The 15,821-nt window shown below is 44.7% G+C and overlaps 1 protein-coding gene across 1 annotated transcript in view; it reads right to left on the bottom strand.

The window, feature by feature from the left end:
• Nucleotides 1-8,273: 8,273 nt before the first annotated feature.
• Nucleotides 8,274-15,821, bottom strand: part of CTSE (cathepsin E) — a 50,442-nt gene continuing 42,894 nt past the window's right edge. Inside the window, 6 exon segments of the mRNA XM_060310919.1 lie at nt 8,274-8,435; nt 10,155-10,390; nt 10,393-10,433; nt 11,624-11,746; nt 14,067-14,147; nt 14,149-14,261. Coding sequence (XP_060166902.1) covers nt 8,274-8,435; nt 10,155-10,390; nt 10,393-10,433; nt 11,624-11,746; nt 14,067-14,147; nt 14,149-14,261 — 756 coding nt within the window.

The raw sequence follows: 15,821 nt of genomic DNA on the forward strand, positions 1-15,821 counted from the left end.
CAGAGGAAAAAGGCTTTGGGAGGAAAAAAGAGTTTGTTGAGGCTAAGCCACTTCCTTCTGAGTTTTCCTCCTCTCCGTCTCGTGCACAAACTTGGGAAAGCTGCAAAAGAGGCTGGGCTGGGGTGACCTCAGCCGTGTGGGTGGAGGGAGTGGGAGGGTGGGAAAGCCAGGCTTCCGAGCTGACTGGATTTGGGGCCCCTTGAGAATTTAGTTTACAGGGACTCTGGTCCTGGGGGGAGTGAGGCATAGGAGGCATGAGGGTGGGCCCTTGTGGGTCAGAGGGTCTGCAAGGTAACGTACCAGTTTGTGGGCACCATAAAAAGCGTCCGGCTGCTTTTAGGAACTTCTGCCTCTGTTGCTGGAAGCCGCCCAGGAAAGGGGCCCTTTTGTTGGTTGAATTATCAGACTCACATGTGCAGTAGATTCCCTCCGGCCATCAGCCTGGTTGGGAGAGGCTCTAGTCCTCACACCTTGCCCTCACTTTAATACTGCACACACACACCACATCTACACACACACACACAAACACACCACATCAACACACACACACACACACACACACACACACACACACAGAACCAGACTTGTGAGATGGGAGGCAAGTCCTGACATCTCCCTGTGCCTCTCAGATGAGAATGTGTGACCCAACCCGAAGTTCTTAGGAGACTACAGGAAGTTAAAACGTTAGTGTGAGGCAGATTTGAGCTGCCTGGAACTATGCCTTGGGTAACTATGGTTGGCAGATTAAACGGGAATAAAGTGAGTTTAGACACGCCCAGATGGATCCCTTTAAGGCTTATAATACATTTGATGCGCCCCTCCTTTCCCACAGTCCTCCTGAGATGGGGTTTTTTCCTCCTTGGAGTTCCATCCTTTAGTTTAATAATCCTCACCGTCAAAAAGTTCTTCCTTTTCTCCAATCTGAGTCTCTGACGCTGCTTCTTTGCTACTGTATAGGTCTGTCTGGTCAGGTAGACTATACATTCCTCAAGGGTGGACTTAATATCCCTGAACCCACACTAGGCCACATGAAGTGCTAGATACAGGCCCCGGAGAGGAGTTTTTGGTGGAACAAAAGCTTCAGTTGAAGCTCATTTCTTTGTTTCACTAGCAAACATGCCTGGAGGGAGGGTGCAGTGATTTCCATGAAGTGTAGTATTGGACAGGATACATTAAATTTGGAAAAATTCTAGGGCATATTCCACTTGGTTTACTTTGGAAAGGATGCCTCCATTCGCCCTCAGGACAACCACTGGTTTATGACAGCCAGTTTGCCCTTAATTTGGTGCCCTTTGGAATCCCCTGCCCCCCATTCTTCTGCTTTTCTGAGATCAGGTTTTAAATGAACGTGTGTGTGTGTGTGTGTGTGTGTGTGTGTGAGAGAGAGAGAGAGAGAGAGAGAGAGAGAGAGAGGAGGGAGGGAGAGAGACGGGTATCTGTAGAGGTATAGAGGCACATCTGAGCCTCTTTCAGAGAACATGTAAAAGTTACCACGGGCCCAACAGCTGCTATGGGTGCTTTTGGGTAGGGGAAGTGAACTCTCCTCAGCTAGTCATTACAGCCTCTGAATATGGGACTGAAATTTATACTTTTAGGGGATGTTTGCAAACTACCCTTAACACCTTTGGAAGCCAAGTCACTAAGCACCTTCAGGCTCTAGTCCCCACTTCCTCTGTCTGCATGGATCAAAAGTCAGCAACTTCCCTTCTCTTCCTCTGACACACGCTCCACTGGAAAATGGCGTCCAGCTTCTACTCTGCAGGGGAGGCCCTGACACTGTGCATTGAAGTTCCTTCCTTTCTTCCCTCTTGCACACATTCATTCAATAATCTGAGTGTGTCAGACCCTTTGGGGGACACAAAATGGATACTTGTATTTTATCAGTGGAAATAAGACATGGTTCAAACTCACCTCTGGCCCTCACCACCGCCCTGCCAATGGTGCATTCTGAGCTGCCCTCAGTCTACCGCCTTGCTGCCATGCAGAGAGTTTGCTGGAGGTGGCTGTGTTTGCTGCAAATCTGTAGTCAGCTTGGAAACTCACCTCCTTGTATCTATTCCCCTTCTCTTTCTTCTTCACTTCCCTTTCCCCCTTTCTTACTTCCTTTGAATTGAACTTCCCAATAAAATGTTAAATATAAGCTTCTGACTCAGGCATTTAAAAAAAATTTCCCCTTAAGGAAACAGGCCCAAGATAGGACTCCATAAATATTTGTTGGGTAAATGAATGAATTGTAGGACAAGAGGTCAGGCTAGATAGTGTAGGATGAGAAACAGAGATACAGGAGCTAATTTGAAAAGGTCATAAATTTACAGGTCGTCTGCTTAGAGATGTTGACACAGGGGTTGTCTCCATTGGTTGCACTCAGCAGAGACACATCATCCCCGATGTGGGAGAGGGTAAGGAAATGGAGAGGGGAGAATGAGAGAGGGAGAAGAGGGCTGAGGCAGAACTCGAGACATACTCACATTTAAGAATCAGGAGAAAGGAAAGGATCCCAGCCAGAGGCCTGGTGAGGCAGAGACGACCAGTGTTCATTCAAGCCCCCTTATACCGCCAGGCCACAGCTCACTGCCATTTCCCACCCGCTATAGACAGGCATGGTCATGGACCACATTTTAGCAATGGACAGAATGGTGAACAAGACAGAGCCCCTGGTCCCATAGAGCTCAAGTCAAATGCGTATAGAGAAGTGTCCCGCTGGTACTGGGCCTCTTTCAAACCTGGCCTGGGAAGACTTCTTATAGGAGCTGCCATACTCTATCCCTGTCCACAGGACAGTAGAATGACTCTGAGGTCCTAGGGGATGTGGGAACCACAAGGCAGACGGATCCCAGGGTTTTGAATCATCGACTCTTCAACTGGCCTCTCCATGAACGAGGAATACACTTTGATTGTGCTAAGGCACTGTGATTTGGGGGTTTCATTGTTATAGAAGCTAGTGTCATGTCATAACCTGGCAAGTGTTGAAAAGATGAGGGCAGATGTTGAAGCTGAGGAGAGGGGGCACACTATGGTCCTGAGGCCTGTACCTATAGCTCTAAACCCTGATGTGTTTTACACACCCCAAGTGTGTGGGGTGTTGGGTAAGTTCTCACATAGCTTCTCTCCCCTTACCATCCTCTTAAGCACAAGTTCTTCTTTTAAGGGTTCCCCAGCCAAAGTCACTGAGATATGCTTTGGGACTTTCCTTAGAGAAAAGAGCAGACTTCACAGTCCGGAGGCCACCGACTCTCACACAGGACAGTCATCCCAGCCCCCCTCTTACAATGAGATGCATGTGCCAGAGTTCTTTAGCTGAGAACAGACACAGTAGGAAGGACAGAAGGAGGGTAGCCCTGCGACCTTGGCACTCTGTGTGCCCGCCATGCACGGCTCAGCTCCAGGCGCCCCTCTGTCCTGTGGGGTCCCACTCAAGATTCCCATTCCCAGGAGAGAGAGTCTGACAGGTGTGACTTGAGGCCTGTGTCCTCCCCTGTAATGTCACTGGTGATGACGGGAACCCAGGAACCACCAGGAGAGGCCATAGGACTTAGAACAGGAGGGGAACCATTCCTCAAAGGAAGTGATGCCCGACACACAAAAACAGCAGCCTCCCCGGAACCCTTTGGCAAGGTCTTATCTCCATGTAGGAGCAGACATGAGGACACTGTTTGAATCCTTTTGGGGGTCAGCAACCATTAACTTTTCAGCAGCTTATACATTTTTATTTTAACAAGTAAACATGATTAGGGGGACTGTTTAGAATCTACCTTTCATCCTGGCCTTTGAGATATCCTGAACTGGCAACTACCTGGGTGGGGGAGGAGGATGAATCAGAAGCAGTGGATTAGGAGCTGGGAGACATGAATTCTACCTTCATCTCTACTTTTTTTTTTTTTTTTTTTTTTGCGCTACGTGGGCCTCTCACTGTTGCGGCCTCTCCCGTTGTGGAGCACAGGCTCCGGACGCGCAGGCTCAGCGGGCATGGCTCACGGGCCCAGCTGCTCTGCGGCATGTGGGATCTTCCCGGACCGGGGCACAAACCCTTGTGCCCCGCATCAGCAGGAGGACTGTCAACCACTGCGCCACCAGGGAAGCCCCATCTCTACTTTTGACAAATGGTTTCATTGTTTTATAACCCAATTTCCCCATCCACAAAACAGGGTAAGAAAACCTCCTCTGCCTAATTTACAGATTTGTTGTGAGGGAAAGAAGAGGAAAGAAAAGAAGAGAAAAGACAAGAAAAGAACAACAAAACACCGAAAACTCCTAAAAGGATTTTAAGAAGCCAAAAGTCAAATATAAGAGCAGTCAGTTAGCAGAGCATCTGTTACGGGTTAAATTGAGTTTCCCTAAAAGATAGGTTGAAGTCTGAACCCCTGTACCTCAGAATGATCTTATTTGGAAATAGGGTCGCTGGAGGTGCAATTAAAATTGAGATGAGTTCATAGTGCGGTAGTATGGGGCTTTAATCTGATGTGACTGGTGTCCTTATAAGAGGGAAGAGTCACAGAGACAGAGACACACAGGGACGCACCATGGGATGACAGAGGCTGAGACTGGAGTGATGCAGCTGCAAGCCAAGGAGTGCCGAGGATTCCAGCCAGAAGTCTGGAACAGGTGAGGAAGTTTTCTCCCCTACGATTTCAGAGGGAGCATGGCCTTGCTGACACATTGATCTGGGTCTTCTAGCCTCCAGAACTGTGAGACAATAGATTTCTGTTGTCTTAAGCCACTCAACTTGTGGTACTTGGTTATGGCAGCCCTAGGAAATGAATACAGCATCCTTTAACAACTCCCAGGGCACAGTGAAGCTTTGGCCAAACTTCTTGGCCCACCCCTGAGAGGTGGTGAGCTAGTATCAGACGTGGGACATGGGACACGGTCCTGGATTTCAGAGGTAATAACCACTGATGTGAAGGTCACAAAGAGTCAAGGTCAGTTGTGGAAAACCCAAAGCAGCTATTAGGGTTAAGTAGGTTTACACAGGCAGCAGGAGTTTAGTCCACACTGACTGAAAGCATCACTTCTGCCTTGAGGGACCAGAGTGCTCAGAGCAGAACTGGGTTCGGGCAGCCTTGGGACTGAGCCTGATTTCACTTCCTACAGATGTGATTGAAGCATCACTTTCATACTGCAGCCTCCACCACTCAGGCTCCTGGACCCCCAGGCTCTAGGCCAGCACATCAGGGTTGCTGCCCATGTCACCCTTGAGGAGAAAGTCTGCAGGGATGCCCTCTAAAGGTTGGCGCCCCGCCCTCACAGAGCTTGTGTTGTTGACCACTCCACTATGTTGCTTTTTTTTTTTTTTTTGCGGTACGCAGGCCTCTCACTGTTGTGGCCTCTCCCGTTGCAGAGCACAGGCTCCGGATGCGCAGGCTCAGCGGCCATGGCTCACGGGCCCAGCCGCTCCGTGGCATGTGGGATCCTTCCGGACCGGGGCACGAACCCGCGTCCCCTGCATCGGCAGGCGGACTCTCAACCACTGCGCCACCAGGGAAGCCCCACTATGCTGCTTTTGACTTAATTGCTTAAATATTGCTCTGAAAGCAATAATTCAGTTTAAAAAATGTGTGTGTATATATATATATAGGCAAAAAGAGAGTAAAAACAAAGCAAAAAAAGTGTGTGCATGTGTGTAGCTGTGAACTTCTTGGATCCTGATGCTTAGAGGGAAGGGGTGCTAACATTATGACCCAAGCGCTTCCATCCAGATAAGCTCAACTCTTCCCAAGAGCTCTGCAGGGAGAATATCCCGGAGACACAAAGTAATTAGCCAAGGATGCCAGATTGGTGAGGGGTGGAGCACAGATGTGGATACAGGCTTAGGGTTAGGGTTAAGCCTGGTGTGTTTTCCACGACCTCTGCTGCCAGAAGTGACAGCCAGGGCCTGCCCCAGTTGTCTTGCAGGTCTTGGGGTGTCTCTCTTAGCACCTGGCACAGAACAAATATTTATTAAGAGAGGGTTTGATAAATAGATTGACACTGTGCTGAATGAGTTAGAAGAATATACTGATGGGAAATCTACTGTTAAATGAGAAAAGAAAAAGGTTTCCTTACCAATAGCCATCTCTGATAACATATGCAAGGAAAAAAGTCTGCATAAGATAACTTCAGATTGATAGTAATGCTTATCTCTGAGGAGGAGGCTCATGGGGACTTTCACATATTTTAGAATAAGAAAAACGCTGAAGATATTTCCATTTTGAAAAAAGCAAAATTGAAAGGAAGGAAAAGAAAGACAAGTTGTTCCTAGTGGCAAAGGATGGTCCTTAGACCCAGATTCCCCATATCAGCTCACTTAGGATGGGCCCTGGTTCCCAAAGGTGAAAAGCATCTGTTCAGAGCCTCTCTCTCCCTCTCTCTTTCTCTCCAACCACACCCCTCCCATGTACTGTGAAATATTTTCATTTACAACAAACACATGAACACACTGCAAAGAACCAGAACTGTGGGAAAACGGGCCTAGAACATCTCTTTGTATTGAGGTCAAGTCAAAAGTTCACAGGAGCTAAACTGAAGGGGCGCCCACTGGCTAAACGTGGGGTGATCTGAGCATTAAAAAATGGCAGGAAAGTTGAAACATACTCATTATTCTGAAAACTGGTAAATAAAGGGAAAGAAGCAGGTAATCTTGCCTTTCTTGTATGAGCTGTACCTCATAGTGGACAATAATTAATGAAAGGGTTGTTTTTTATAGAAGAGTGCCAGCTAACAAATACAGGAGGAAAAATAGAATTAGAAAAATCCCTGTTTTCAGCCCCTAGTGATAGTGTGGATCTAAGCGAGGATCATCAATGGCTGCTGAAACCTTTAGGTCAAACGCTGAAGGGAACGTTATCGTGGGTGGATGAGGCTGGCAACTCGGGAACCCACCCATCAGTCCTAACGTTACAAATTGAGAGGCGACCGGCATTATCTGTCCCCGATGGGATACAGTAGAGGTACCCAGCACCATTTATGAAGTGTTCCTTCCACAAAATAAGGCCTCTAGATCTAACTATCGTTTTATAGAAACAATGAACTCAGACAAACATGTTACATGACAGCTCTGGATTTCAACCAGTGAAATTCAGAACGTGCAACTATGGATGAAAAGAGACATTTCAAACAAATGTACTTTGTGAACCTTGAATCCTGACACAAACAAGTCAACCATAAAAATGACCAAACATTTATGAGGCAATAGGAAACATCTGAACACTGACAGCACCTTTAAGAATACTGGTTTCCCACACAGGGACCTGTATTCAATATTCTGTGATAAATCATAATGGAAAAGAATATGAAAAGGAATATATATATATGTATAACTGAATCACTTTGTTGTACAGCAGAAATTAACACAACATTGTAAATCAACTATGCTTGAATAAAATTAACCAAAAAAAAAAAAAAAGAATACTGGTTTCCCTTGCTATCTGAAAGTAGAAGTTTCCTATGAAACTATGCTAATGGACACACCTTGCTAACGGACACACAAATTAAATCAAGATAAAGCTCAGATGCTCACAGATACAGTTCAAAGCTATGGAGGCTTGATGCCCAGATGCTGAGTGTAGTTCCCATGAAGGAGCTTGGTGGTACCACTCTCACTGCTTGGGTATGCCCTGCCTCTATCAAAGCTTGCTGCAAAACAAACACTGACTGCTTTTTTCTATTTCTGCCTTTTTTTCATAAGTGCAAAAAATCCTCTTTGGATTCCTTTAGTTTAGGGAAAACAGGTACTAATGTAGGTCTTTCATAAAAGCAAAGTGGTATAAAGTGAACTTTTGAAAAGCAGGGGATACCTGTATTAGAAGGGTTTATGGATAAATATTTGATGTGGTGATTTATGATGTGATGCTAAGAATTTTACTTCAAAATAATCCAGGTATGTGGGGCTGAAGAGAGGAGTAGCTGGTGAAACAGTTAAAACAGGCCCTGCCATGTGTTGATGGGTTGTGGAAACTGAGTGGGGCTGCACAGGGATTTATTGTACTATAATTTCTGCTTGTGCACATGTTCGGAAGTTTCCATAATAAAACATTAGCAAAAAGCGATAAAAAGTATGGGCATACAACTTAATTCTTCCATTATGATGTTGGTGGAGTTGGTGTGTATGTGGGTATATGAAGTATGTGTGTGAGTGTATATGTGTGTGTTCTCATGCTCTGTTTCATTCTAATTTGGGTTGCAGCTCTGGAAAAACTGCATTCTATTGAAAAGAACTTTGACAGCTTTGGAGAATGTTCCAACCTAATAGGCCCAGGTAAATTTCCGGAGGGCTGGCACAGACACAAGGCCCCTGCTTAGGGGACTGCTGGGGCCAGCCCCACATGGTTATTCCCATGGTCAAAAGCAGTAAAACTGTTTAATGATACATTGCTTAGGGTCCAGAAGGACCAAGCTGGAGGTTGGATGTCAGAACCTTGAAAGCCACTAATTAAGAACTTCATTCCATCCATGAATTTCTGGAATTGGAAAGAAGAATATAAATGACGTATAGGGAAAGAAGGAAGTAGTGCTGTCTAGAGGCTGTACTGTGTAGTAGTGGTAGCTATACCAAATGGCCTTGGACGGCCGCTTCACAATTTTGGCTGGTTGGTTCTTTCTTCCGTTTCATATACCTATACATGTTTACTCAAAAAAGTGTTTGCACAATTTCATATACGTGGGTCTTGGCTTCTAAGTTCTGCAATTTTGATAATTGTTCATCTGTTATACACCTCCACTCCTTACCACCATCTTAACGATTGGGAAAACTGAAACCTTGTTGCATGGCTGGAACAGCAAAAGGTTTGGCATTAGAAGATCTTGGCTTAAATTCTGGTTTCTTTAGTTTCTAGCAAAGCTCAACTTAATTTTTTAAGGGAGAGTAATTGCTCTGTAAGTGGCTAGCCACTGCTATTCTCTTGAGTTCTGGGAAGAATCATTCGAGTGGCTCCTTCAAGTTATAAGGCAAGTAGGTATCCATTGATCCGTGAGAGGAGTATAACTGTCCCAACCTTATTTGGTTTGGTAAAGACTTGGGGTCTAACAGGCAGAAGTTGTCTTTCCAACAACCATTTGAAATTTGAGGTTGCCGATGAGGGTTTGGGAAAATTCACTGAGAGCTTCAAGAGTCTTCTTGAGAGGAAGGGGACAAAAATGCAAAGTTATGACAGCATCCTTGATGGATTAAGGTGGCTCTGATCAAAAACTGCTAGCATAAAAGGACAATAGCACCATAATGGGTACAGGGAAGGGTGTGCGTGTGAGCAGGGACTCACATAGGGTGAAGGGGAGAGAGTGTGGGGTGTTGGAGTGGGGAAAGGTGTATAGACTAATGAACTTGGCACAGTTGAAATGTGTAACTTGTCCTCAGCATCATGTTCACAGTGGCAGCTCTACAATTCCTTTGTTGGAGGAGCTTAGGAGACTTGACATGAAGCTTGTGTTTTAAAGCAAAACATTTGTTTTCACTTGCACTGTCTGTTTATATTTGGTGGCTTTGGGAAGGAGTGAATGGAGATCAAGTTATGGGGGTAGGGAAAGCCCTCTGTCTACACCTTAGTGCTTCCGTCCTGGTGCAGTCACCCTGATGCTGCAGGTGACTCTTGGGCAAAGTTGGTGTGTTGAAGTGTGTCGCCAAAGAAATGCGATATTGAAAATTTGGGATCATAGATTTCCAAAACACCTGGAAGTTCCCTTTCTACCTCACTCTCCAAACTTACCAATCGCCTGCAACAAGACATTTTCTTGTGTGAGGAGAATGTTAACTTGAATGTTAGAAGAGATATAACCTTATTCTGTATCCCCCTACCTCTAGCAGCTCATATCTTGAACCATTTAACTCTCTGAGTATCCTCATCTATCAAATGGGCTAATAATATCCCAGTCTGACTTGGTGGTTGAAGAGATTAAGTTTTGTCAGTTGAAAAGTCCTACCTGACAATGTCAGAAACCTCATTAAATGGCTTGTCCAAGGTTTGCTGCTGCTTCACGGCAGAACAGGAAGTTAGAACCAGCCCAGTGGCGTTTCCACCATCGGCAGTACCACCCCTCCCAAGGGGAATGCTTTCAGAGCTAGATAAGATGGGAGGGGGGCAAGGGGTAAAGGCACCCTGAGTACAGGCGACTGTTTGGAAAGGGGAAGTGGCAGCCGTGTGAGGATGGCCCTGTGACTTGCAGAATAAGGAAACAGTTCTCACCAGCAGGGTGTAGGCAGTTGGTTGGTGGGTGTGGGGGACCCCATTGATGGTGAAGGTGACATCCGGCAAGACACTGATGTTGACACACTCCAGAGTGTACAAAAATAGAACACAGAGGATCTATTCAGAGGCCTCCCAATTCCCCGTCCATGGGCTCTGCCCCAGTGGTCTGTGCAGTTGCTTGCTACCGCCTGAGGGGCCTGTGATGAGGGAGGTCCCTGGGTCCACAATGGCCTGCAGCCTTCGGAGAAGAACATCATGGTGCCTCCCACCTGGATTCTGAGGACAAAGGAAGCATCGTCAGCTACTCCTACCTGTTCCTTCCCCTTTCTCCCCCTAAGCTTCCCTGGCACCCCAGCAGCTCTCACTCTCTGCTGAGTTCTCTAATCTGCTGAAGCACGTTAGTAATTTGCATTTTGGTCTCTCTTACCACATGAGTGTTTCTCAATATATATATATATTTTTTTTTTTTTGACTGAGATGCATAGCAGGAAATATATTTACTTCTTGACCCAGTACACACACATACATGCACACACACACGCAGGAAATAAAAATTTCATGACACTGTACTTAACCTTAATATATGAAGTGCACTCTGATATTTTCTATTTTAGCCCATTTCATTAAAAAATGTAGGTCACGATCCCCTAAAATGATGTCGTGACCCATAAATGGGTAAATCCTTACAGTTTGAAAAACCCTCAGTAGACAGTAAACATTGGAGCCTTTTTGGCTTTTGTATCTCTGTGCCTAGCACATGCCTGTCCCCTTGCAGGAACTTACCTTCAGCTGAATTGAAACTTGAATTACATTTCTTTGAATTCCTGCACTGTCTAGTACAGTGCTAGGTATGTGGCAGGAATCTAGTTCCACTTTCCCTGATTGCTCCGCGCCTCTGTGTGTGTGTGTGTGTGTGTGTGTGTGTGTGTGTGTGTGTGTAGACTCAATCAATGCCACCCCCTCCATGAAACCCTTGAGGAGTTCTTCAGATAGAAGTGGTCTTGCCCTTTCTGGTCTGGGCCACTTTGGTGGTCCATCTCATGGAGTATTGACCACCTTCTACTCTACATGGTAGAAGTTTGTGTATAGGTGTCATCTTCTGCAGTGATTTGTGAAGGCAAAATCTGAGTCCAATTCGCTTTTGCACCCCTGTGTCATTCAACCCTTGCCTTACATGTTAATTAATGTTGAATGAGTAGTTGGCCGAGTGTTAGTATTTACTCTCTGTTGAATTGAAGATACACCACATGTACAAGAAAGGAAGCTGAGAGTTGGTACCATGTGTCTGCTGCCCCGTCCTGCCCCTCTGCTCAGCACCTCCATATTCTAGCCTCATGCAGCCAGCTCCCAGCATCCTCTCTCAGTGACCAGCAGTTTCATTCAGGTCAATTTAGTTAATCCAATTTCAGCTGAGCCTGTTATGAGTTCTTCCCTCATTCTGTAACTACTCTGTGGAGGATACTTACGTGTCCACTGCAATCTGCCAGTAGACTTGTTTGGTGACTGGGACTCAATCTATGTTCCCAGAGAGGTGGGAGTGGTCCTAGCCTCTGAAAATCAGCTTGCTACCTGCACCACCTCCTGTGTCACTACATGGAAAGAAAGGCAGATTGTCAAGGAAGGGCCACTGGAAAACCTCAAGGACGAGCCTCAGCCAGGCCCCTGCTTCTTGGTCTGGTCACTCACACCAAGTACCTAGATAGGCAGAAATATCAGCCTGCGTTTTGAGACCAGGGCTTCTGACTGCTGCAAGCTGATTAGTCGGAGCCTCTTGGGCAAACAATAGAAACAACTGTGCTCAATGATTTGTGAATATCCTCCTGCTTCTTGGATAGAAGGGGTAAGGAGGTGAGAAATGGAGACCACAGATCTGATCAAGCAGAACTCATGCAGCACCAAGGCCAGGACCATCATCGGGTGTGCATTCACCACGCAACTTGAGGCACCCCCAAAGACTCCTTTGCCCCAAGTATCTTCTCCACTATTATGGTGGTGCCTGGAATTTCCACAGTATTCACTCTTTTGTGTTAGGCAAAGACGCTAATTGAACATGAAGTGACTTACTGGAGCTTGAATATTTATTAATATTGTGTTGATTTCTCAGAATATGTTCTGCCACCTAGCAGGATCCTGCAGAAATAGGACCTAAAACTGATTTGTTTTCAGGAGGAAAAGGATCAGAGAAAGACAAAACTTGGGGCCCTGTATGCAGGGCAGTAAAGGGGAAGGGAAGTGGATATCTGTGGGAATCCAAGGAAAACAGTTTTCAAGGCACGAGGGGGGAGGAGCTGATGTTTGTTGATGGCCTTTATGCAAGGCGCTGTGCTAGGAATTTTTCCTGCCTCATCTTATTCTCATGTCAGCCTAGTGTCAATTTGAGAAAAATGAGGCTCATGGAGATGAAGTAATGCAAGAGGAGGGGATTTCTTTTTTTTTTAATTAATTAATTTATTTTTGACTGTGTTGGGTCTTCATTGCTGCATGCAGGCTTTCTTTAGTTGTGGCGAGCAGGGGCTACTCTTTGTTCTGGTGCGCGGGCTTCTCATTGCAGTAGCTTCTCTTTGTTGTGGAACATGGGCTCTAGGCATGCGGGCTTCAGTAGTTGCTGCACGTGGGCTCAGTAGTTGTGTCTTCCATGCTGTAGAGGGCAGGCTCAGTAGTTGTGGCGCACGGGCTTAGTTGCTCTGCAGCATGTGAGATCTTCCTGGACCAGGGCTCGAACCCATGTCCCCTGCATTGGCAGGGAGATTCTTAACCACTGAGCCCCCAGGGAAGTCCCAAGAGGGGGGGATTTAAATCCAGGTCAGTCTGACTGCAAAGTATTTGCTGTTTTCCACCACAATTCACATCTTTCCAGGCTGAAAGGGAGCAGGAAGCTCTGAAGGGCAGAAGCGAGGTGTCCAGACACCTGCCCTCTTACTCACAGTTCCGTCCAGGCCTGGTCTCCACTGCAATCAGGCTGGAGAGGAAGCCATGTGATGGAGGAGATTCAAAGCTCTCCATGTGAGAGAGGAGAGCGAGAGAAATGCGCTTCTGCTGAAACAGGGTAAGCTCAGGCCAAGTTTCCTTGGGAAGGAGTCAGAGAGGTAAGAAATCTCCTCCCTGATCCTCCCAGAACCCCAGGTAAACGTGTCCGAGGGCTGGTGAGTCTCATGACCTTTTCCAACCACAACATGCAATTTAAAAAATTGTATAAATTGGCAAAGAACACATAAAATCGACCCTCTTAGCCATTTTTAAGTGTACAGTTCAGTAGTGTTAAGTATATTCACAGGGTTGTGCAACCAATCCCCAGAACCTTTTCATCCTATAAAATTGAAACTCTATACCCGTTCAATAACTTCCTGCTTGTTCCTTCCCCAGCCCCTGGCAGCCACCATTCTACTTTCTGTCTCTATGAATTCCACTACTGTTAGAATTTTCTTCCTCTTTCAGGCTGAATAATTTTCTGTTGTAGGCATATACTACATTTTGTTATTCCAGCCATTAATGTGTAATTATTTTATTGTCAGCTAACATTTGAATTTTTTCCCCCACCTCCTCTCACTAGAATTAAGCTTTTTGAGGGCAGGGACTGTCTTTCTCGTTCCATTGTGTTCCCAGTGCCTAGCATCATGGTGAGCACATAATAGGGGCTTGATAAATATTTATTCACTGCATAAATGAATGTCCAGTCCCAGAGATTCTTTGATTACTCCAGTGTGGTATAGTTCACAAAGTCCTTTTTTCAACGACTTTGAGGCAAACCCCATTTTCTCAATATTCAGAGAGGGTAAGTGTTTTGCCCCAAATCACACAGCTGCTGCAAGACCAAGCAAGAGCTCCAACCCAGGTGTTGTGACTGCTAAGTCTAGACGTGTTGTTTCCCTATAGTTATAACCTTAATCTGGTGGGGCTGATGGGCCTTACCTACTCGTGTACACAGAAAACACGGGTAGATCCGCCAGCTTCTGGGCCATTGTGTCGAACACTGGGGTCACCCTTTCAGCACAAGCAGGGTTATCCCAGGCCCAGAATGCCAGAAGACTCTGCATTCATAAAGAACTGGTCAGTCTCTGTGACACTCTCTTCAAATTGCTGACCGACCTCAGTCAGTCCTTCTACCTAATGGTGGAGCCTGAAGGAAAATCACACAGATCCTTGGCAAACGGGCTCAGATTCTTGAAATCTTCTTCTGTCCTAAAGCTAATTCTTCCCCTACTCAATTTTCCTTGGTTAAATGGATACAACAATTTTTGCCATGCTCCCATCCACTTAATTTTTTCTATGTAAACATTTTTTATTGAAGTATAATACAGAAATCACAAGTGTACAGTGTTTTCACAGACGTTACAGCCCCATTGCCAGAAACCCCTTCAACTACCCTGCCCGTCATTGAGACTTTCCTTAAGAGTAACCAATCTCAAAAAAAAAGACAAAACAGCAAGATAACCCATCTCTTAGCTTCTAACAGCTTATACTATCTTTGCCTATTTTTGAATTTCATATGAATGGAATCATATGGTATGAATTCTTTTTTATCTGGCTTTTGTCACTCAACGTGATGTTATTGCATGCTGTTGTAGAATTTTCATTGTCTTTAGTATTCCGTGGTATGAATATATCATCATTATTTATCCATTCTACCACTGATGGATATTTGGGGTGTCTCCTGTATTTGACTATTGCTAATAGAGCTGCTTGTACTTGTCTTTTGGTGAACATGTGTACTTATTACTGTTGGATGTATGCCTAGGAGTAAAACTGCTAGATAATAGGGTTTGCAAGTGTTTTGCTTGAGTAAATACGGACAGTTTTCCAAAGTGATTGTATCAATTAACATTTCCAATATCAATGTTTTGAAAGGTCCAGTTGTTCTGTATCCTCACCAATACCAGCTGTTGCCTACCTTTTCCACTTTAGTCTTCTAGTGAATACGCAGTGGGCTACATTGAGGTTGTAATTTGTATTTCCAGATGACTAATAAAATTGGACATTTGGATATCCTCTTTTGTGAAGTGGGTTATCTACAATTTTCTTGTTGATTAGTACGAGTTCTTTATTTATTCTGGAATAAAGTCCTTTGTTGGATATATGTACTACAAATATCTTCTCCCAGATTGTGACAGATGTTTTTACTCTCTTAATGGTGCTTTCTGATGAACAGAAGATATGAATTTCAGTGTAGTCAAATTGATCTTAGATTGATAATTAGTAGTTTTAAAGAACTTGTTACAAAAATTTTTGCCTACCTTAAGGTCATGAAGACATCTTCCTATGTTTTTTCTAAGAGCTTTATTGTTTTGCTTTTCACATTTATATATATCTACAATCTATTGGAAATTTGATAATGTGTGAGTTAAGATCCATTTTTTCTTTATTAGAAGTCAGATTTATTGAGATATGATTTATACACAATAATTCACCCTTTTAAGTGTACAGTTCAGTGATTTTTGAAACACAAATAGTTTCTGTTCGCTAATATTTTGTTTACAACTTTTGTGTCTACATTCATGAGAAAGAGACTGGTCTATAATTTTCATTTCTTGTAATGTCCTTTTCAAGTTTGTTATTAAATTTATGTTGGACTCATAAAATGAGTTATGAAGTGTCCCTTCTTTATCAATTATCTGAAAGAGTCTGTCTAAGATTGGTGCTATTTCTTTTTTAAATGTTTGAGGGAAT

Source organism: Globicephala melas, chromosome 1 (assembly GCF_963455315.2).
Source record: "Globicephala melas chromosome 1, mGloMel1.2, whole genome shotgun sequence".
Classification (NCBI taxonomy): Eukaryota; Metazoa; Chordata; class Mammalia; order Artiodactyla; family Delphinidae; genus Globicephala; species Globicephala melas.